Here is a 21,911-nt window from a genome sequence, read left to right on the forward strand (position 1 = left end):
GGAGATGTTTATAGATTAGAATGTGGATGATGAAAGGATAAAAATGATCACACAAAGTTACTGTTATAGACAATGATCCAGGTAACATTATTCTTATGTATAAGGAAGTAAATTCAGAAACATTCTAAAATTGGCTTTGAAACCGTTTCTAGCCAGTTGGTTAATGTGGCTCCAGAAACAATTTGCTAGGAGGTAGTGTTAAGATAGTAAAAGGAGCACTGGACTAGGAGTGAGAAGACCTGACTTGTAGCCCTAAGTCTCCTTTCTGAATTAGCTGGGAGACCTTCTACAAATCACTTAGACTCATTCAGCCTTGACAACATTAGAGTAACACATTAGGTGTTACTCTAGGATATTTTTTTATTTTCTCTCAAGTCCCTCCGAATAAAAAGACAAAAATTTTTTTTTAATTAGGTCTGTGTGTCAAGTACAACTTTTAAGTAAAAATGACCTTTGTTTTTTGTATATATTTAAAGGTATACAACCTGATGTTTTGATAAGCTTTCTTTCTTTTTTTTAAAGATAGAGTCTTGCTCTGTTGCCCAGGCTGTAATGCAGTGCAATGCCTGTCATAGCTCACTGCAACCGCAAACTCCTGGACTCAAGTGATACTCCTACCTCAGCCTCCTCAGTAAACCTTTCTTAATTCCTTCTCCTAAGTCTATCTAAACTCACATATTCAGCCCTCTGAAAACTAAATTCATTTATTTCCCCAATATTTGCCTCAATGCCTCTCTTCTGTGCAGGGGTACTACCCTCTTTCTTGAGATAGGGGGCTGCCAACACTTGCACCCCAGACACTTGGCATCACCTTCTAGGAGCAAAGCTTTCTCTTTTAAGACAATTGGGAGGCCGGGCGCGGTGGCTCAAGCCTGTAATCCCAGCACTTTGGGAGCCGGAGACGGGCGGATCACCGAGGTCAGGACCGATTCGAGACCACCTGGCTAACACGGTGAAAACCCCGGTCTCTATTAAAAATACAAAAAACTAGCCCGGCGGGTGGCGGGGCACCTGTAGTCCCAGTACTCCGGAGGCTGAGCAGCGGGCCGAGAATGGCGTAAACCCGGGAGGCGGAGCTTGGTGAGCTGAGATCCGGCCACTGCACTCCAGTCCGGGCGGACCAGAGCGAGACTCGCCTCTCAAAAAAAAAAAAAAAAAAAAAAAAGAAAGAAAGACAATTGGGAAAGGTGATTCTTACTCTACAAAATTGGGAGCATGCAAAAAGAAAAGTAACTTGGAGCAGGATTTTTTTCTTTTTCATGTAGCTAGTCCTTCTCAACCAATGGAACAAAAGACTTTGTCAGATCGTATTCTTGCCACTAGAAGAATGTTTTTAAGAAAGTCTCTTTGTGCTATCTGCTACATCACACTCTCTCCTATTCAGCTCACCTTTGTTATCGGTCTTAGGACATGCAAAGGGCATGTTTTGTGTTTTAGATCATAGAAGCTTCCCTTTCTGAGACAGCTGCCGTGCCTTGGCATGGGTGTCCGGGGGATGAGCTGGCGGCTTTTTATGTGGTGTTGTCTCACTCTTGGTCCAGTTAGTCAGCCAGCCCTCTTGGGAGGAAGTGGAGCTGGCCTCCTCCTGATGATGATCGACTCTCAGTTGTTTGTAATTTTCTCAAAAAATAAATACTCTGAGGCTACAGTTTCTCAGGATTGGTCTTAACCCCAGAGTGTGTTTTGTTGTTGTTGTGTTTGGAAAGTTTCAAAAACATCTGTTTGAAAGAGATTATTTCAGTGGAGAACATGTATGTCAGCAGTTAAATGTCTCAGACCCATTTTCTTTCTTTTCTTGTGTGTCCAAATAACCCTTTAAACTGTCAAGTACCTAGGCCTCAATGAGGAATCAAATGATTTTGATATTTTTTTCTTGATTTCTTCCCTTTTCTCAGAAAATGCCTAAGGAAAATAAGAAGGGATCTAGATATATTTTGCATTGCCAAGAAAAATAATAGGCCTTACTGTTGCCTTCACCCAACTTTGAAATTGTACTTTGTTCATTTCATAATGGGACAACGTTATACTGCAATTAGGTTCTCTAGCTTAAGCCTTACTTGCCTTTTTTCCCTGAACATTAAAATAAAGTTCTCAGATAACTGAAACTTCTAGAATTATCTTTCTAAACCTAACTCACTAGGTAACTTGGTTCAAAAAGTAACTCACTTTTCCCAGATACTAAATAAAATACATCATACTTCCAGTGACCAAGCCCCCACCCTTCCCCAAACATAGTCATATTTTTTGGTCATAGTTCTGCTTTTACATGAATGAGACCCCACGCATCCTGTTTTGGGGTCCTTAAAATGGTACTTCTTACAACTCTGTTGTGGGGATTAATGGGTTAACTCCATTCTCCCTCTCTGGATACCTGCACCTTCTCACTCCCTGGCACTCTCAATTCTTTTCTCCTTGTTGTTTTTGAAAGCAGGATGGTGGCTGGCAGCAGCAACAGGATCTGTTTCCATTTTTAACCTTATAAATTAGGGAGGTGCAGAAGTAACAGGAATTGTTTGGCTGCTCCTCGTTAAGCAGGAGGGGGTCTGGGCTGAATTTCCTCAGTAAAATCTTTGTTGCTTTTACAACCCAAACACCTTTGTAGCCACACAGTACTCAGATAAGAAACAACCCTCCCATTCCTCTTTGTCTGCTTGTCCTCTTTTGCCCTTCATTACTTTATGTTCATTTTCTGTCTCCCTACCTCCCTTCTACCCTTTCTTCCTCCCTCCCTTCCTTCGCTCCTTGGGGCATGGAAGGAACATTTGCTCTCAATTTCCTTAAGGGGCTGGGGAAATTGGGGCATGACTTGAACAAGCTAGTTCCCTAAAATCCCATAACTGGGAACTCATGCAATGATCTATATAAATACCTTATCTCAGTGGGGAAAAACAAATTAGAAAAGTAAAGCAAGTATCTGGAAAATTGAGAGGAAACCAAAAGCTTACTTTTCAGTGTAAATTTTCCCTCTAGAAATCACTGTTAAAATGCCCCACTGTTCTACATCAACTCTGTTTGCTAAACACCTACTGGGTACAGAGCCCTGATAGGGGGAAAAATGGGAAAAAGGCTACTATTGTGATTAAAAGCACAGAGTTTTGGAATCAGCCCAAACTGGGTTTCAATCCAGGTCTACTGTTATGCGATCCTGGGCAAGTTAACTTCTGGGACTCAATTTTCTCCCCTGTAAAATGGGGATATAGTCCTTGCCTTACAAGGTTGATGAGAAGGTTAAAGGAAATACGTTGTATAAGAGCTTAGTGAGTTCCTGGAGTAGCGGCGGGCACCCCCAGCTCTCCACCACCACAGCCCCTCCCATTTGTACTCACATCTTTGCAGCTTTCATGAATTTTACTTTGCCAATAATATGACCCTTTGATTTACTGGATTGTTTGAAAAAGAGCGAAAGCTCTCTCTCTACACCAACGGGAAATTATCTTAACTTGCTAGGAAATGACTTTTGAAAAACTTGTTTAAAATGTTCTTTCAAATCCCTTTTAGAAAATGTCCCCTTGTCCTATCCCAGAGTAGTCCTGAAGTCTTGTGAAACCTCTGATGTCGAAGTCATGGGCAAATGGAGGAAATACGAACCATTGGGAAAGAACTCTTGGAAAACATTCTGAGCATCCACAGAATGCTAGGGGCTGGGGCCCTCCATCTGGTTGGAAAGGGTGCTCATTGAGCAGTGTGGATATGGCCCTCTTCACTCCCTCAGCAGCCAGGCGGAAAGCCAAAGGACTACAGGTCTTGGGAAACGGAAAGGTTTAGGTTAATCCCAAGCACTTCCCAACACAGAGCAACAGTCCCCTGTGTCAGGCATGTTGGGTGACTCCTGTTTCTTACAGCAGTCTCTGTGGGCAGCCTGAACTCCAGGACTGGCCAGCACAACACATCTCTCAGTTGAGAAGCTTAACTACTTCTCCAGAGTTTTAAATGGTGACTGTAAATCTTTGAGAGAGTCTCTGGTTAGGTAGATTGATCTAGAAGAGTTAATGTTTTGAATGTATGTCACACTTCTAGAAATATACTATTAATATTGCCACAGGTGAATGATCCACTGTGCAGATCACTGGAATGTCGCCTTCAATGTTATCCAAACTCATTTCAATGCCTCCCCGCCTAATAAGTCTGTTGATACCCCGTCCTTGTTTGTTAATGTTCTATAAACCCATCAATGAAAAGCACAGAAGCAAAATCTTGGTTTTGGCTGTGACAGAAGAGTGTGTGTGTGTGTGTGTGTGTGTGTGTGTGTGTGTGTTAGAATATACACTTGCCCATGTGATTTTGATAAATCATGTAAGGACCATAGCTTAAGAAAGACATTAAAAAACTGCCTTCTGGAACAGGAGATGTTACTGTTCTAGGCAGAGAGGGTGGCTGATAGCTGAGGTGTGTTGTCAGATGGCAGGAGGTGCAGTGTGGTCTGAGCCTCAAAGCAATGTTGTTCTGGGTGGAGATACAACTTGGGTAATCAAGAGTGCAGATTTTGTAGAGACGGAAAAGTTCAAAATTTCTAGCACCAGGAGCAGAGAGAAGTAGGAGCTAGTGAGTGAAGTGAAAACAAGGCTCTGTGCCCTGAGAAAGTGAGGGATCTTGGCTGGCTTATGACTTTGGGCTGTGTTTGTACCTGTGGGAGTAGATGTTACGGACAAGCTGAGGAGAGTTAGGGTGATTGCAGGAATAAAAGGGAGTTTACAGGCATATAGGCATAGAGCTGGGGTGAGGAAAATCAGAGCAGGAAATATTTCATGAGTCACTGAGACTCTAGGATTCATTCACTAAGTAGCATTCCCTGCAAGGGCATTCAGTATGCATCACACACACGGCACTGCTGTTCCACAATAGTCTGCACTAACCACATGGCAGGGCACATGGCTGTGACCAGCTGGCCTTTTGCAAGCAAACGGTAAGAATAATCTCATCTGTTCTAGCATCTGTGCCAGATAGTCACTGTCCTGTGCCATGGATATGGCTGCAGGCCTCAGCCTCTCTGTATCCACTGCCCCTCATCCTTGTTGCTGTCCATCCACTGGGCAAAACTTCAGCATTCTTACTACAATAAAATCACCTTCTAGCTAGAGAAAGAGCTCAAGGAGGCAACTTATAAGAAGCTTCTTTTAGATGAGAAATGGCATGATAGTGTTCTTTGGTCTTCCAGCAGCATGACCAGGTCTCTACTTTGAATGTTGCCAACAGGGAACAAGGGACAAAGCCAGGCCCCGTGGCCGCCACAGGTGCACCCCAGGCATCCTCATCATGGCCATTGCTCTCCCTTTCTCTCTTACAACAGAGTGTTGCCGGGGACAGCAGTATCTCTTTATGTGACTCTGGCGGCTTATGGAACGTTGGCTTCAGACCTTTGTGATACACCATGCTGCGTGGGACAATGACGGCGTGGAGAGGAACAAGGCTTGAGGTCACACTGGCTTGCCTCCTCTTAGCCACAGCAGGCTGCTTTGCTGACTTGAGTGAGTGCTTTCCTTCCCTTTCCCTGGCCTTACAGTCAAATGGAAACATTCCACATTCTACAATAACTCTTTAAAAAGGCCTTCTTTACCTGGATTTCAAAGAACACTTGATTCCCATTGGCCATCAGGGACACAAGAATACAAGATGAGACATGATCCCAGCAACATCATATTGGTTATAGTTTGGTATTTGACTCATTTCAAAGCTATACCAGAGGAGGAGGAGAAGTAATAATAACTGCTTTTTGTTGTGCACTTACTGTACAATGTCATGGCAGGCAATTTACACGTATCGTTTGCAAGCCTCATGACAACCTTGTGAGATAAGCAATATTAGCTTCCTTTTACAGATAAGAAACTGACACTTCACAAGGCTAGAGTCATGTGGCTCAGAAGTAGTGGCACTAGGATCAGACTCAGGTCTGTCCAAACGCAAAGCCCAAGCTCTTGCCTTTGCTATACATTCTCACTCCACATCTACTCTCTGGGAACAAAGGCAGGTTGGGAAATGGACAAGAGCAGTAGAGTCGCAGAAAGACCAACTTCTCTGGTGACCACTTCTGGAAGACTTCCTGGGTACAACGCTTCTAAAAACGTGATGTTGTTTTCTTGGGGGCATCAGTTCATTGCTGCATCCCTGTTCTTCCTGCAGATGAGGTCCCTCAGGTCACCGTCCAGCCTGCATCCACCGTCCAGAAGCCCGGAGGCACTGTGATCCTGGGCTGCGTGGTGGAGCCCCCAAGGATGAATGTAACCTGGCGCCTGAATGGGAAGGAGCTGAATGGCTCGGATGATGCTCTGGGTGTCCTCATCACCCACGGGACCCTCGTCATCACTGCCCTTAACAACCACACTGTGGGACGGTACCAGTGTGTCGCCTGGATGCCTGCGGGGGCTGTGGCCAGCGTGCCAGCCACTGTGACACTAGCCAGTGAGTCTGCTCCTTTGCCTCCCTGCCATGGTGCAGTCCCTCCTCGTCTCTTCCCACCCTGAAGCCCCCACCATTCATGCTGCCTCTTGTTAGTCTTAGCATAAATGGTCCTTAACTGCTGAAATGTCAAATCAGAACGGTAGCTGCCTAGTAATGCCCAGTCATGGGGGACCCTTGTGCCCTTGGAAAACCTCACTGCAAGTAGAGGCTGTATCTGGAGTGAGTGTCTACAGAGAGGGGAATTGGTCAGTGCTCTTGACATGGCAGAACTGTTCCCTGGACCCTGGAGCAGGGCCATGCCGTGCCGTCCTACTTGGTCATCTGTGGCTGTAGGTGCACTGTCCCAACTGCTCATGCCCCTTCCAGTCCCCTCCCTCCATTCTCACCACAGTTACAGTCGGAGCAGGGAGAGACAGGACACCAAGAGACATGGGCAGGGCCATATGTAGTGTGGACAGAGCCCACACAGCCCAGACTTGGCCCTCTGTCTCTCTGTGAGAGGCAAGCATAGTCCAAAGGCCTGGAATATAAATACTAGAACATAATGAAAAGGAAACTGTGTGGCAGAGGGATAAAGGTATACAGAGAAAAGAAACAATAAAGAGATGAGGTGACAGTTTGGACCAAGGAAAATGCCAAGAGAAGACTTCACACTACCTTTTCTTTTTCCGGTTTTGCCATTCTTTTATTCATGTTGTTACACTCAGTATAGGGTAGTTTATTAAAATCATTATGTCTGTAGACATTCTATTTGTGATATAGAAATTGTGTTATCTCTGACTGCTATTTTTTCCTACTATGTGACAAAGAACATAGGTCCTCAGACCAACATGTGGAAACCAAGGGCCAAATGGCTCCTAAGGTCCCTCCCAACTGAATAATTCCGGTAGATTCCATTTCCATACACTCACTGATGGATTGTCCTCATGGCCGCTCTTATTTCTTTTATGCTTGTGAAAGGCGTAGTTTTTACAAAATTACTTGAGTGTGTATTATAAAGATTCAACAGAGCAAAGTAAAGGCCAAGTGACTTCGCATAGTCATAGCTGGTAAGGAGGAGCCTTACCAAGACAGGTGTTTCTAGTTGCCATTATACTTATTCTACCTTACGAGGACCCATTGTATGAGGCTAGATGGAAGTGAGTAAATAGACGTCCTACCATTGCATATGACTGCCACTTGGTGTGCTGTGTTCCAGGCACAACACATATACTATGATGTTCTACCCATTGTATGTATGGGCGCATGAGACGTGATGGATTCAACACACCACTGAAGGCTGGAGAGCACCCCGATACCCATTCTTATATGCTGAGCCTGTGGCCAGGGAACTTAAAGAACTGCCTCTAGTTTGGCCCCTTGCCTGGTGCCTGAGGTGTAGAAAATAGGGAAACTTGTTGAGACTTTAATGGTATTTGGATTTAAACTTTGAGAAGATTTCCAGGGCTTGTTCCCTCATGACTCAGCAGCACCTCCTTATCCCTGAAAGCCCTGCTTTGGGCGTCCACGTCGCCATCATCATCATCATCATCACCCTTGTGGATGGCGTGCTTCCAGGAGGTTGGCAGTGCTGCATCATGGGGCTTACCTAAGGCAGCAAACTTTTGAAATGCCCCTCTATCCAAGGCAGCTGTGTTCCCTGGGGTGTGTGAAGCTTGAGTCCCAGGAGGAGGGTAGGGAGGGATGGAGAAGCAGTAACGGAATGGAGGAAAGCCCCTATGTGCCCTCCGGTCCCCAGATCCCTGGAGGAGCTTCACTCTATGGGTCAGTGGAATGGAGGCTACCAGGATTCCTCTTTTCTTGGGAAAGTCAAGCAGCCCTGCCCTTTACTCAGAGGGAAGGCAGAGTGTGTCCTCAGCTGTCTCCCTGAGGAGCCAGGCTGACACTGGGCTGCATCTCGGAGCCCCCCATCACAATGGAGCCACTCCTCTTTGTGGCAGAAGGAGCACCCATGGAATCTGAGTGTGCGGCCTCTGGGAAGCAGCCTGTGAGTGCTCAGGGAAGGAGGAGGCCTTCACTTCCAGCTGTGCTTGTTGGGCGGGGGCTGCTCTGAGGCTTGGGTGAGGAAGATAGACAGTGCAGAGGTAGGTCATCTCATCAAGTCAAGAAGGGCTGAGGTCAGAACTACATTTCCTATCATTGTACCCTTCCCACCTCCACTTTCATATTTTCACATTGTAATTGCATTATAGAATGTTTAGGATATATAGAAAATAATCTCTCCTAAGCCTGCTATCTTCATATAACCACCACTATCATTTTGGAGTATGCCCTTCCAGTCTTTGTCCCTCTTCATGTTTTTATATTGTGATGATACAACAAATATACAAGTTCTTTTCTCTCTCTTAAGCATTCTCCATTGGCCATATGGCCATGTTTACTTTTTTATTGAGTATAAAATGCATACAAGGCCTGGCACATAGAGATCAGAGATAATTATTACAATATGGCTTACACCTGTAATCCTAGCACTTTGGGAGTCTGAAGCAGGAGGATCATTTGAGTTCAGGATTTTGAGACCAGCCTAGGAACAAAAATTAAAAAAAAAAGAAAAGAAATAGCCAGACATGGTGGCGTGCACTTGTATTGCTAGCTGTCTCGGAGGTGGGAGGACTGCTTGAGCCCAGGAGGCCAAGGCTGGGGTGAGCAAGCCTCTTACAAATGTGATGTGTCTCCAAAGAAACAAATAAATAAAATGCATACAGTAAAGTACACAAAGTGTACTAATCTTAAGTGAACAACTGATACACTTTCATGTATGTCCATCCATGTAACCATCTCCCACATCCCCTCATCCCCCTTCCTAGTTAATCCACCCTCCCAGCCCCTGTCAGTACTTATGATCGTAATTACTAATGGTCCTAGAACATCTACCAGAATTCTACCCTTTTCCTGTTGCTGGGCAATTAGGGCGCTTCCAGTTGTTGATTATTACAAATGAGATGTGCCTTTTAGCAGTGCGTGTGCCCTTAAAGAGTGACACTGCTCATCCAACAGGGAGGTTTTATCTGCAAATGGGCAGCACAAGGCTGTGGAGGCTCAAGACCATAACCATTCATTTGGCCTAATTAGGAGCCAGGCTGAACCTTTTATTGTTTGGGAGAGGGAGAATTGGAGAGTGGAAGATTTATCTTGGTGCCCTCCTTCTGCTTCAAGGTGTATCTGTGTGAGGAGAGACAATTTATTGGCCTTCATTTTAAGAATATTCCTGGCCGCTTCTTTCTCTGGTGCTTGAGGGGATCTGTGGTTGGCAGAAAGGACAAAGGGAAGTGTTTGGTTGCAACCCAAGAAGGCACAGTGGGAGAAGAAGGGGCTTGTGCAGAAGCCGAGCTGGGCTTATTTGAAAGCCAAGAACTATTGGCTTGTCATTTAGACATGAATCAGAAGGCGAAATGTTTGGGCCTGACTAGAAAGAAGAAGTGCTGAAAGTTGAGAGAGCAGGCATGGGGGGCTGTGTCATGGAAAAGAGGGAGTTGGTGGAGTGGAACTGCAAAGCTTGCAGGAGGCAGCGACGAGGTGGCGGGCAGGCGGGTGGGGGCAAGTGAAAGGGGTGCTGTCTTTGGGTTAATGCCATTGGGGGATCTGGCCCAGACGCAGCAGTAGATTAAGTTTCTGAAAGCACATTCCTGAGCAGAATAGGGGCTGTGTTTTGCTGGTTGGCTGATGTATGAGGGAGGCCAAGTGGTAGATGGGATTACCGAAGGCACGGTCTGCATTTAGAGGAAAGACTGGGCAGCGGCTTGCCGGTGCACACACATGCACACCCACACACACTCAGCATGGTAGGCTTCCTTTTCCTCTGGCCTCTTCTCCATGCTTTCTCATGTTCATCTTTGCACAAAGCAGTTGCTGTCTGGCCTACTTGGCAAGATGCTGCCTCCTGCATCCAGCCTCTAGAAATCCCTGGGAGCTATAGGTCATGGGGCCTAGGACCAGGCTTGAGGATTTAGGGGTGGGGAGGAGGCCTCTAGCAGAATAATTTTCTGGTCCAGTGTTGGGAGCTGGCGGGTCCCCTTGTACTTCACCCTGACCAGGTGACATCATCTTTTGATTTTCAGTAAAATGGAGTCAGAAGTTGAATCACCTGAAGAGTCTCACCTTTGCTGTCTCCCTCCCTCCACCCCAGGTTGTCCTGGCCATGTGGGTAATGGCTGCTGCATGCTCTGTGGAAATGCCCATCTCGCTCTCCTCTGTGAAGGGCTTTTTATTTCCTATTTAATCTAAACTTTTTTAAAAAATAAATCTCTCTTGCTACTAATGCCCCGCTTCAGATCATCTTGTCTAATTCTTGGTTTTTGAAATGCTTTTAACTTTGAACTCCTTCCTTTCACTTCCCTTTCCCTTTTCACAAGCCTCACAGCAGACAGCCAACCACTCTACACAGCTCAGCTCCGCTCCTGAACCAACAGCAGACCCTGCCACCTGCCGGGGAGCACTCCACTCCTTCTTACTGGACCCTGAGTTCCACCTCAGGCCTGTTCTCAACACAGCATGGCAAGGAGTCACAACCGACTCATCAGAGCTGGCAATGGGAAAGCTATTCTCAATCCCTTACTTCTAACCATTAATAATTCTTTATTTTTAACTTTTAAAATTTTTTCATAATTTTATTCTCCCATCATCCCTAGGTCCCACTGGTAGCTAGAAATAAAACAGGTGGTAACTAGGTAGCTACCTATAATTCTAAACTTGGGAATTTTAGTCCTGAAGTTAATGTGAAGTCTTAAGTTGCAGCTGGTGTAATTGTGAACAGATCGGTCACCACTCCTTAAGGCCTCCTAGCGCCAAGGCCAGGCATATACTCCTGAATGACGCTGTCTCTGGCATCAGAGATCAGCAGGTGAGGTGGCTGACAAGAAAGGAAGGAGTCCCCCTCGCCACTCATCCTCATGACTCTCTGACTTTGAGAAAATGTCCAAAGTGACCAGGGACCCTTTGTTACCGTAATTTAATTTAACCCACAAATAAAATGAAGAGCCAAACTGGTATAATGGAAAAAACAAGAAGCTAAAAAAAAGTTTTAAATTCTGGGTTTAAGCCTTAGCTCTGCCACTTAAGTGCTCCATGACTTTCAGCAAATCACTTGGTCTTTAGACTGCCACAGCTGTGAAATGAACACAATAATTACATCACCAGTCTCATGGGTTTTTTGAGGATAAATGGGAGAATGTATGATATCAGTATTTGAGAGCATTTTAGAAATCCCAGGCTTTATTTGTTTGCCCGTGTAGTTGTCAGATATTTCTGGAGTGTCTCCTTTCTGGAGGCTCTGAAGCCTGTGTCCAGTCCTGTGCTGCCCAGCTCCATTCTGGGAGTGACTCTTAGGAAGACAGTCCAGAGGGTGGCAGAGCTTCCAGTCATAACCAGAACCAATAGAGGGCTGGCTTCTTATAAAGAGAGAACTAACCCATGTCCTGTGACTTCCTTAGTTCCTTATATACAAGTGTTCTCTAACTCAGATTCCCACCCCCAGCTGCCTTCAAGAGCAGCCACGGTGTCACGGTGCATTGTCAGTGTAGCCCACAGAGCTGCTCATTGACGCTCCTGTGGGTTCACTGCTGCCCACTCAGCTGTTGCCCCATACAGACAGCTGCTGTTTTGCACTGACAGGCTGGACTGACCCTGGCCTTCAGCATGGTGAATTCTACAAACAGAAGCTATGTCTCTTTGCTCAGCTCCCCTAATCTCTAATTCCCATCACACACTTCACTAAGGTCATCTAGGTTCTGACTGTGAACTAGAATAGTCCATAGTCCATTAAGGACCACTGTAGACATTTCTTTCTTAAAATATTTCTAGCTTCCTTTATCTCTGTATTAGGGTTCTCCAGAGAAGCAGACCCAATAATACACACACACACACACACACACACATATATGTATATATGTATATATATAATATATGTACATATGTGTAATATATTTAATTTTGTATATGTATAATTATATATTATACAAATATTTATTTTAAAGAATTAGCTCATGCAGGCTGTAGATTCAGGTAAGAATTGATATTGCAATCTAGAGGGTAAAAGCAGGAAACTCAGGCATGTTTTCTGTGTTGTCTTCTTCTCTGGAAAACATGTCTTTGCGATTAATACTCTCAATGATCAAATGAGGCCTATCCTCATTAGGGAGGGTAATTATTTTACTCAAAGTAAAAGATTTTCTAGCAAAGTTGACACATGAAATTAGCCATCACAGTCCCCTACTGTCCACCTGAAATATACCACCTGCCTGGAGTTCTTTTGGAATATGTCTCTTTGGAGGCAATGTGAAGAAATTAGTTTCTCCCTAAGTCCAACTCCCAGAATCATTAATGGCACCTTTAGACAGAGATGTTTCCACACTGCCAGGACAATGGCTATTCCTTAACTTTATGGAGCCACGAACTCCATCCAAACCTCAGGATGCTTTGCATTTCAGCCTTGGGCAGAGCTGCGCCTTTGGAAGATGCAGATACAGAGACCCTGTTGCCCCAGACCCTACCAAAGATGCATTCACTGGTTGCAGAAACAGCTTCATGAAGCCCTCTCACCTTGGCAGAGGCATATTGTTTGCATTCTCTTTGGCCACAGGTGTCTCAGAGCAAAATTGTAGTTTAATTTGGGCAATCTTATTAAGACCATCCTTTCCTAATTTTCCCCTCGTCTTGATTTTTAAATATATATGTAAAACCTATATCTTGATTTTTTTTCAAGATTTTTTTTTCTCAACTCCTCTGTGAAGTGTACGGGTGGAGAGGATGAGAGAAGAAACAAGCAAGCAAGAACTCAATCAATAAAAAGAATTCGTCTTTCATTTCCAACAGTCACTGTAATTTTCTTCCCAGAATATATTTTCTTACTCCAATTAACAATCTACATCTTTAGTTTAATTTTGTCCTCAGTTCCTTACAACTTAATGCATTCTATTTCTAAAGGCTTCTGTTAAATAAGACAAGACCAAAGTTCATGAGTCCCACTTGAAAAACAGCAAAGCAGTCATTCTCCAGTGCTGACTTCTATATTTGGATGTTTTGGATGTTGGTGCCCTAAGAATTGGGAAACATTTAGAATTTCTAACAGGGCACAGTAAGATCTGGTCCTGGCCATTGAATATCTCTCAGTCTCATGGAGAAGGTGGACTTTGTTAACACATTAGTCATAAAGCAAGGCAGCCCAGTGAGTTGCCTGACAGAGATGTGAACAGATTTTAATGGGCGCTTGGAGGCTAGCAAGGATTCATTTCCATTTCAGGGGATTGCGGAAGACTCAGGAGGTGAGCCTTGAGGAATGTGTACACGACAACCTTGATTTTTAATTTCTGAGTCCTCACGTACCTTTCTCAGACCTTTAACAACCAAATTCAGCTCTTAACATTGCGTATTCAGTCCTAGGCCCCGTTCAGTTTCTGGGATGGCACCGAGACTGCCACAGAAAGTTTTATTTCCATAGTGAGATATTTCCATGGTGAACTCAATCGAATTCTTAATCTAGCCACCAGGTAATTGTCTCTCTCTCTCCATCTTGTTTGCCGCTCACCCCGTTTCTCACTGTTTCTCATCTCTTTTCTCTTTGGGTATGAACACTTTCTGATTAAGATAGAAGCTTCAGAGTGTTTTCTCCAGTACTCCCCACTTCCGCCCCCGTCTGGTTCAGTTAGCCAGTGACTCCCTGACAAAACAGGAGGAGCCATTTGCTCCAAATTGGAAAAACATTTGTGTGTTGGCTTGGGCGTCAGGGAATCCTGTACAAGCTTTTTGCTTTGGGATGAAGGGATGGCAGTGAGAAGAAGGGTTGGAGGGAAAGAAAACACAGGTGGCTTCCTAAGCTGCCCCAGGAGGGGAAGGAGATGTGCAGCTGGAGAGGAGTATGAGCCTACCTTGGCTGGGAGAGACAAAGAGACAGCTCCACACAGGGGGATGGAGTTGGAAAAGGAGAGCCAGCTTGAGCTTGAAATTTAGTTGTTCCATACCATAAGTTATGTGTATTTTACTTTGCCAGCTGGGCAAGAAAATTACTGAAAGATGGCGGAGATTCAAAAGGTGCTGAGCAACTTGAGCATCTTAATAGGAAATGAATAAGGAATACCCTATAGCTTTAGGACAAAGTTACATCAATACTTTCTGTTTTCTACTGGATGCAGGCAGAAATTCATAGCTTACAAGAATTGTCCCTGATATTCTGGTGAAATCTTCAAATGGCATTGGCCACTCTAATCCTATTAGAGTGGGTGCAAGTACCCAGACAGATCCGTGGTGTAAGTTCTGCTCAGAGCATCTTGGCAGCAAATGTCTGTCCCAGACAGGCAGGGATCCCATTCTATATTTATCAGACGTCACTATTTACCAAATAGACCTCAAGTTCATAGTGCATCTTCTACCAAGGACACCCTTAAGGACTCTTAACCCACTCCACCCTTGTCCTCAATTCATTCTTTGCATTCACAGACAAATGCTTAAATACAATCCTGGATTCATTTTCTAAGCTAAGAGAAAAGGGAAGGGGCATGTAGTATATTGATTCAGTGAGCCAAAACACAGTGTGAGGAGCCTTTTGCACCAGAAGCCAAGAGAAAGATTGATTTGCTGGCTTGAAATCACTGGACTCCTTTAAGGAGCATGGTGCAAGATGGTTCCTTTAAAGCAAAAAAGAAAACCAAGAGAGCAAATGAGTCCTCGGTTCCCTCGTTTTTTAAAAACAGCTTCACACCTCAGCATCCCTATTTCTCATGTGTGTGTGGAAAAGTTGAGCAATTTCTACTTTGACTTGGTTTTAGACTTTCAGCCATTTTGGTGTCTGGTAATAATCTTGAGCTCTATAGAACAGTGAGTCCATCCTGCTAATTAGACGTAGTGTTCACATCCAAATTAAAGGATGATCACTTCATAATGAGAAAAAATGTAAACAAAAGGAAAAAACTTGCTGAAGTAAAAGCAGCGTTTCTTTTCCTATAGGGAGAATTGTGATTAATAGTGAGGTGCTTGCAGCCTTTCCCTCAGGCCCACTGTCCATCGCGTACTTTCTCCTAGCTTTAGAATGGTGGTCCCTTAGCTGGCAGCATCTTGCTCTCCATCCCCGTCCTCAGAAGATTCCCACCTCCCTTGGGTTACTAATTCCTTCTCAGTTTTCAAGACTCAAGTATCTTCTCTAGGAATGTTTCTTGACCCCTTCAACTTCCAAGTCTAGAGTAGGTTCTCTTCCCGGTTTCCTTAGTGCCTTGGGTTTGCTTCCAAAGCCCTTTCTTGTCTGTCTACCTGGAGGGTAGGAACTGTTATTATCTGTGACCACAGTGCTGTCTATGGGGCCTGGCACACCACAGGCCTTCTGTGAATATCGTGAAAGAGGAAGACTCCCAGATAAAACATGTCTGAGGTCTAGAAGACCAAAAAGGGCATACAGAGGGTAAATTAACAATTTCTGAATTTCCTTTTCAAATTCTGATATATTAAAAGTTTTCAAGAAGTATATAAGAAAGGATAAAGCAGGAACTCAGGATACAAAGAGGTTAAAGATACAAATGGATTCAAGAAAGGTTTAGAAAAATTGATGAATGTCAGAAGCATAAAACAGCATTTGAAAGAAACTGAGATGTTTGGAGGAAATTCTGGAACCTCAGGGAGATGCCAGTGAATTTGGTTCCATGACCTAACACAGGGGTCCCCAACCCCCAGGCAGCAGACCAGTACTGGTCCATGGCCTGTTAGGAACCAGGTCGCACAGCAGGAGGTGTACGGTGGACCAGCAAGCATTACCATCTGAACACCACCTCCTGTCAGATCAGCAGTGGCATTGGATTCTATCAGAATAGAATAGAATAGAATAGAATAGAATAGAATAGAATAGAATAGAATAGGTTTCGCCATTCAATAGAATAGGGTTCACCATTAGAGGGTGAACCCTACTGTGAACTGTGCTCATGTGAGGGGCGGTTACACGCCCCTTAGGAGAATCTAACTAATGTCTGATGATTTCAGGTGGAACAGTTTTATCTCAAAACCATCCCCCACAGTCTCCCCACCCCTGGTCCATGGAAAAATTGTCTTCCATGAAACTGGTCCCTGATGCCAAAAAGGCTGGAGACCACTGTCCTCATATATACCTCAAGGGGCAGCTCGGAGTGGGTGGATGGGATTGGTGCCACCAAGGCTGATGGGAGTATGCAGTTCCCAGGTGTGTGGGAAGAAAAAGCAGGCCTCACTGCCCTGTGTCTCCCACCTGGAGTTCTGTTCCTCAGGGCCACACCAAAGGGCCATCCCCATTCTCTCTCTGAGCTCCTCAGCCTCCGCTTTCTCTCCTCCCTCTCTTCCTGCACAGGCCGCCAGCCCTTCCAAAGGCTGTGCCAGGATCCAGCTCTGGCTATGATGAGTCCAGACCACCAGGACTCACATTAATTTTCCCACTGCTAAGTTTATAGTTTATATTTGGTTGATCAGAGAAATATGTGTGATGTGGGTTGCTGGCAAGTAAATCTTTTTTTCCTTCTCTTTCTTCAGTATACTTTTTTTCTAACTATTTCATTCCTTCATCTAGTCCAAAAGAAACTCTCCAGTTCTGCTAACCAGCCCTACCTCAGAGCAGCCCTGAAGTCGGGTAGATGAGATGGTCTACAGACCAGACATCTTCTGTGTTCATCTGGCTGCCAGACCCAGTGGAGACATGGCTCCATCCTTGACTTGTCTTTGAGGATTAATCGCATTTCTTGTTCTCTTATGTCTTTTTTAAAAATAAAATATTTTTAATTGGTTCAAGCCAAGAAATTCCTGAAGCCTTAGGCCAATTCATTGCAAATCATTTAATGACATTGCAAAATAGGTTTTTTTAGTATCTCTCCTGCTTCCTCTCCCACTCCTCCCTTCTGCTTTCCCCTCCTGGCCACCCCCAGATTTCTCTCTCCTGTCTTGACTTTGATTTTCAGCCCTCATCCCCCAGTCTCTTTCATCTGTTCTCCAATCTCAGCTTTCTTTCACTGCTCAAATCTGGGTGTAAATCCCACCCCAACTGAAAGGAAAAGACAGAAACAAGATTTAGCAACTAATGTGTTTGGCATCTACAAAGGTTTGGTTTTTCTTCTTCTTCTTCTTCTTCCTCCTCCCCATGGAAACTGTTTTCTTTAAATACAAAAGAGCATGCCTTGCTTTCATCAGAAAGTGTGTTTGAGAAATTTCATGTCATGTTTCCATGGTTGTCAGGAGAGAGCTTGGGAGCCAAAATTATTTGTGCAATTGGACAGGCAGAAAAAAATCCCAAAGAGAGCAAACATATTTATCCAGTCTCCCTGCCTGCAAAGGGAGGAGCAGTACTCAGTCTGCCAACCATGTTTCTAAGTGTCTCTGTAGATCACGGTGTTGACTTAGGCTGGAGTGCTGGTGGAGGTGGTGAGGACTACGCTGGAGAACACCACGCTTGTGAATTATTGTGTCCTGCCTTGTCTGTGTGATTGAAAACTCCCTGTGGTTAGGAGCTATGTCTTTGCTTCTTTGTATTTTCTGCAGTGCTTGGCATAACAGACAATTCTGCAGCACCTGGCTTGCTAAATGAATGACTCGATGATGACTGGAGGGATGGTATTTTACCAAATGCTGGTTTTGTCCCGCTTTGTGGGCTGCAGGGGTCTATGTGCCAGGGCTGAAAGACTTCTTCACTACCCCAAATGCATGGCTTCTGAGATGCCTGCCCAGCTGACAGTAAACCCCAGCCACTCACCGGGTGCCAGGCTTTCTGACCTCATGAGAGCACCGTGAGGCTCCAGCCTTTCCTCTGCTTCTGTAGTTGTCCCACATCCTCAGCAGATAACTGCCGTGGCTTTTCACTTGCAGATCATTTTATTTCAGAGGAATAACCTCGGGGTCATGCCAAGCCGTGGTTCCTCAAATGACTTGGAGGTCGAGAATTGTGTTAGGACTCTTTGTCCACCAATGAAGCAGTTTGGGACACAGGAGAGCCCCCATATTGGCCAGAGGCAACATAGCGAGGAGTGTCAAGGACGCTTTGTCTTCTCAGACTCTACAGCCAAGTCTCACTGATAGCCACGAGCCAGGGGCTCAGTCAGAGAAAACTCTTAGTAACTTTACTTCTCCTGCACCTTGGGTGTCTCTCAAAAAGGGACTGAGGTGCAGGGAAGGACCAAAGGATCAGCATGCCACTGAGTAGTGCTCCATTAGGGCAGAATCCTTTATGCTTTGTAGCATTAGCCACAGGTACAGAAAGCTGCTGCAGGGACAAGTTGAGGCTTGCAGGTTGTGACAGTTGGGGAATGGAATTATCCATCAGCCCAGAAACCTGCCAGTGGTCCTGAGGCTGCTCAGCCATCCTGGCAGCATTGCCACGTGAGCCCCATGCGGTGCCCCGTGACCTGGTGGATCCCATCCAGACCTCTGTAGAGGAGTGTAGGCTTGCCCTGTGATCCCCAGGAACAGGCAGAGGGTAGGACAGGACTGTATGTGAGAAGTACTCGCATGGGTAGAAGGCCAAAATTTCTTTAAGCGTTCAGCAGAGCTCACGGATATGGGGATATTGGTAACTCCATGCAGCATCCATGGTGCATCTTACTTCTCTTCTTACTTCACACAGAATCGAACTTCGATTTGCAGCTTAAGGGAGGATGCAGGAGAAGACTGAATGAAGAACTCCCTTGGAAGTGATTGTTAGGTTTATGGCTTAGACCTGAGGCATTTAACTGAGACCCAACACATTCTGTAGTTGGACACATAAAGTCCGTGAAAATTGGGGGATAAGCTTACAATTAATATTTGACAATGTGTGTTATGAGAATGCATGAACATACACCAAGTGTTGTAACTTAATTCATAGCTCTGTGGAACCTTTTATTAATAAAGGAAAGATACTAGAAGGTGGTGAGAAAGAAATTCAAGAGATACTCAAGATAAAATGTGCCAGTTTGCAGTTTCACATGTGATCCTGCTGATGGCAGCCACATCCATGTGCCTTTGACAGTCTTTAATTTGCTGTTTTTCCCATAGCCAAAAGGTTCTGTGCCTGATGCGCCCTTTGAATGTGAAGAGAAAGCACAGAGTACATCACATGATGTGTGTCTGAACACATCCCTGTAACCTCTGTGTTCAGAGATCATACAGAAGTGATGTATCAGAGAGTACATCTTCCCTTTGGAAACTGAGCTCCCAGAAGGAAGGAACTGGGCCGGGGTCTATATGGAGCCCAAAATATCATGGGCTTTCTCAGAAATCACAAAGTTCTGGGACAAGTAAATAAGGTCAGTAAACTCAGAGATGACCCCAAAGACCAAGACTTCTGACCTGTTGGGAGCTGAGAAACAAGAGTGGGCCTACTAGCATTTGATTAATGTGGACAAGTTAATGAAGTAGCTGGAAAATGCACAAAGAGAGGATGTGAAAAAAGGGTGTGAGGGGAGGGAAGGTAAGAGGATTAAAGCTGCAAAAACATTCCTCTAATGGATTTCTCAAACACACCAGCCAACAGGCAAGGGCAGGTGTCCTGTCAAACCATTTCTCCATGAAACCTGATCCATCTTTCTGCAGCGGAGGCCTGCTAACTCCATTTGTAATTGAAGGGCCTGTCCCTTATTTCCAGTGAAGCACACTGAGCAGCCTAGGGACTCGGCCAGGAAACCGGCTTTGCAGACAAAGGGGCCTGGGAACAGGCTGGTTTCCTTCATGTGCGCCAGCTAGAGCTCCTCTCTGCATCTGCCCTGTCTGATGGCTGATTAGGCTCTTATTGATCATGAACTCCCCACCCCTCCCTGGCCCCCTTCCTGTCCAAAAACACTAGAAAAGGGGGGTCCTCTGATTTTCAGATCATTCATCACTTCATTATTCTGCCTTTGATCCCTTAGTGAAACTCAAGTTTTACTCGAGCAGCCAAATTGGGAGTGTTTTAAGCTAAGGCTTAAGCTTAGGAGGCACGGGGGTAGCGGGGATGGGGGTAGGACGGACAGAGCCAAGAACCAAACTGCTGCTTATTTGTTTTGAAGCCAGGAAGGCTCGCCTGCCAGTCGCCCCTTGTGGGGAGCTGGATGTCCAGCTGGGGTGCCCTCGGTCCTGCCTGCACAGGCTGTTGTGCACATGTTGGCATCAGAACAGAGGGGCTGTCTGGCCGCATGGCTGACCAGTGCCCAGCTTCATGCTCCCCCACTGCACAGCCTTCTGTCTCCAACTGAGCAGCTGTCAGAGGGTGCAGCAGGAGCCAAGAGGGGATTAAAAGGGCCAGTGTTTTCTACCGCTGGGTTGCTGAGGTGGGTGCCTGGCAGAGTACATGCTCCCTCCGTGCCTGGATAAGCCCTCAATTACAATGGGCAGGAGCCTGGGGCCATGAAGATGGAGATGGCGTCCTGGTGCCAAACTCCTTTCAGTTGCTTACATCTTTCTTGGAAAATGATCTGCTAGGTTTAAGTATATTCTTTGCTTAAGGCAAATATCCTTGGAATGAGGTGAAGAAAAGGAGGAGGAAAAAACAAAAACCTATTGGTGGAGTAGTTTGGGATTTATTCGACCATGGAGGAGAGTGCTTCACAGCGCCTGAGGAATTTTCCAGATGCCCCTAAGCTCACAATCACTCACAGCTCGCTTTGTGGGGAGCCTCCTGACTTGGCAGGTACAGGGCGCACTGGCCTGAAGGAGGATTAAGGCCTTTGCATTTTTTAAGTGAATTGCTTTCAGAAAACAAAGTTACCAATATTTAGCAAGAACATGTTGAGCTCAAGCAATTCCTTTCCCATAGTCCAAACCTTCCTCCTCTTTGAGAGGAAACTCATTAGCTATCTTGGCTGAGAGGCTCAGCCAGGACTGGGCTAAATAATTTGTGGGACCAAATGCAAAATGAAAATGTAGGGTCCCTCGTTCAAGCGTTATTAAGAATTTTAAGACGGTGAAAGCAGAGCATTAAACCAAGTGTTAGCCCCATCAAGTGCAGGGGCAGGTTGCGCACCCATCAAGCCGGTCTTGAGCTCAGACTTCCAAACTGTATTTATTTAGCAAGGATTTAGAAAGCATTTGCTGTGTCCTCAGTACTATGCAGTAGAGCTTGGGGTTGGGGTGAAGAGTGAAAAATTAATAGGCTTCCCACCAGGAATTTATAATTTAGTTAGGGTCAGATATCACACACACAACATTAAATAATTTTGAAATCATTATTTAAAAGCCCAGGAGGCCCTACACTTAACCCATAGGAAGGAATCTGAGAGATCTCACCTTGACCCGCAGGCATCATGCATGTTCAGCCTAGAAAGTGAAATGGGGCAATAGAAGGGAATCAGACAACCAATCCCTGATTTTTTTTTAAGTTGTTTTTTTTTTTTCTGTGGGTACATAGTACGTGTGTATATTTATCAGGTACATGAGATGTTTGGATACAGGTATGCAATATGAAATAAGCACATCATGGAGAATGGAATGTCCATCCTATCACTGTTTCCACCACATCACTCCTTGAATAGCATGTATTTCTTACAGCACATTTATTAGACCTGTTTCACTTCTTTCTTCAGATCCTGCATAACCTCTCAAGAAACATTCTATTTGCAAAATAACTTCTACTG

At 45.0% G+C, this 21,911-nt stretch overlaps 1 protein-coding gene across 9 annotated transcripts in view; it reads left to right on the top strand.

Moving 5' to 3' along the window:
• BOC (BOC cell adhesion associated, oncogene regulated) overlaps nucleotides 1-21,911 on the top strand; it is a 90,860-nt gene that overhangs the window by 48,686 nt on the left and 20,263 nt on the right. For all 9 annotated transcript variants that reach the window (XM_017858557.1, XM_017858559.1, XM_017858554.1 and 6 more), the window contains exons 3-4: nucleotides 5,288-5,465; nucleotides 6,118-6,396. In XM_017858557.1, the coding sequence (XP_017714046.1) occupies nucleotides 5,369-5,465; nucleotides 6,118-6,396 (376 nt within the window). In that variant the 5' untranslated portion in view covers nucleotides 5,288-5,368. The remainder of the gene's footprint in view (nucleotides 1-5,287; nucleotides 5,466-6,117; nucleotides 6,397-21,911) is intronic.

Source organism: Rhinopithecus bieti, unplaced genomic scaffold (genome assembly GCF_001698545.2).
Source record: "Rhinopithecus bieti isolate Rb0 unplaced genomic scaffold, ASM169854v2 scaffold_45617, whole genome shotgun sequence".
NCBI lineage: Eukaryota > Metazoa > Chordata > Mammalia > Primates > Cercopithecidae > Rhinopithecus > Rhinopithecus bieti.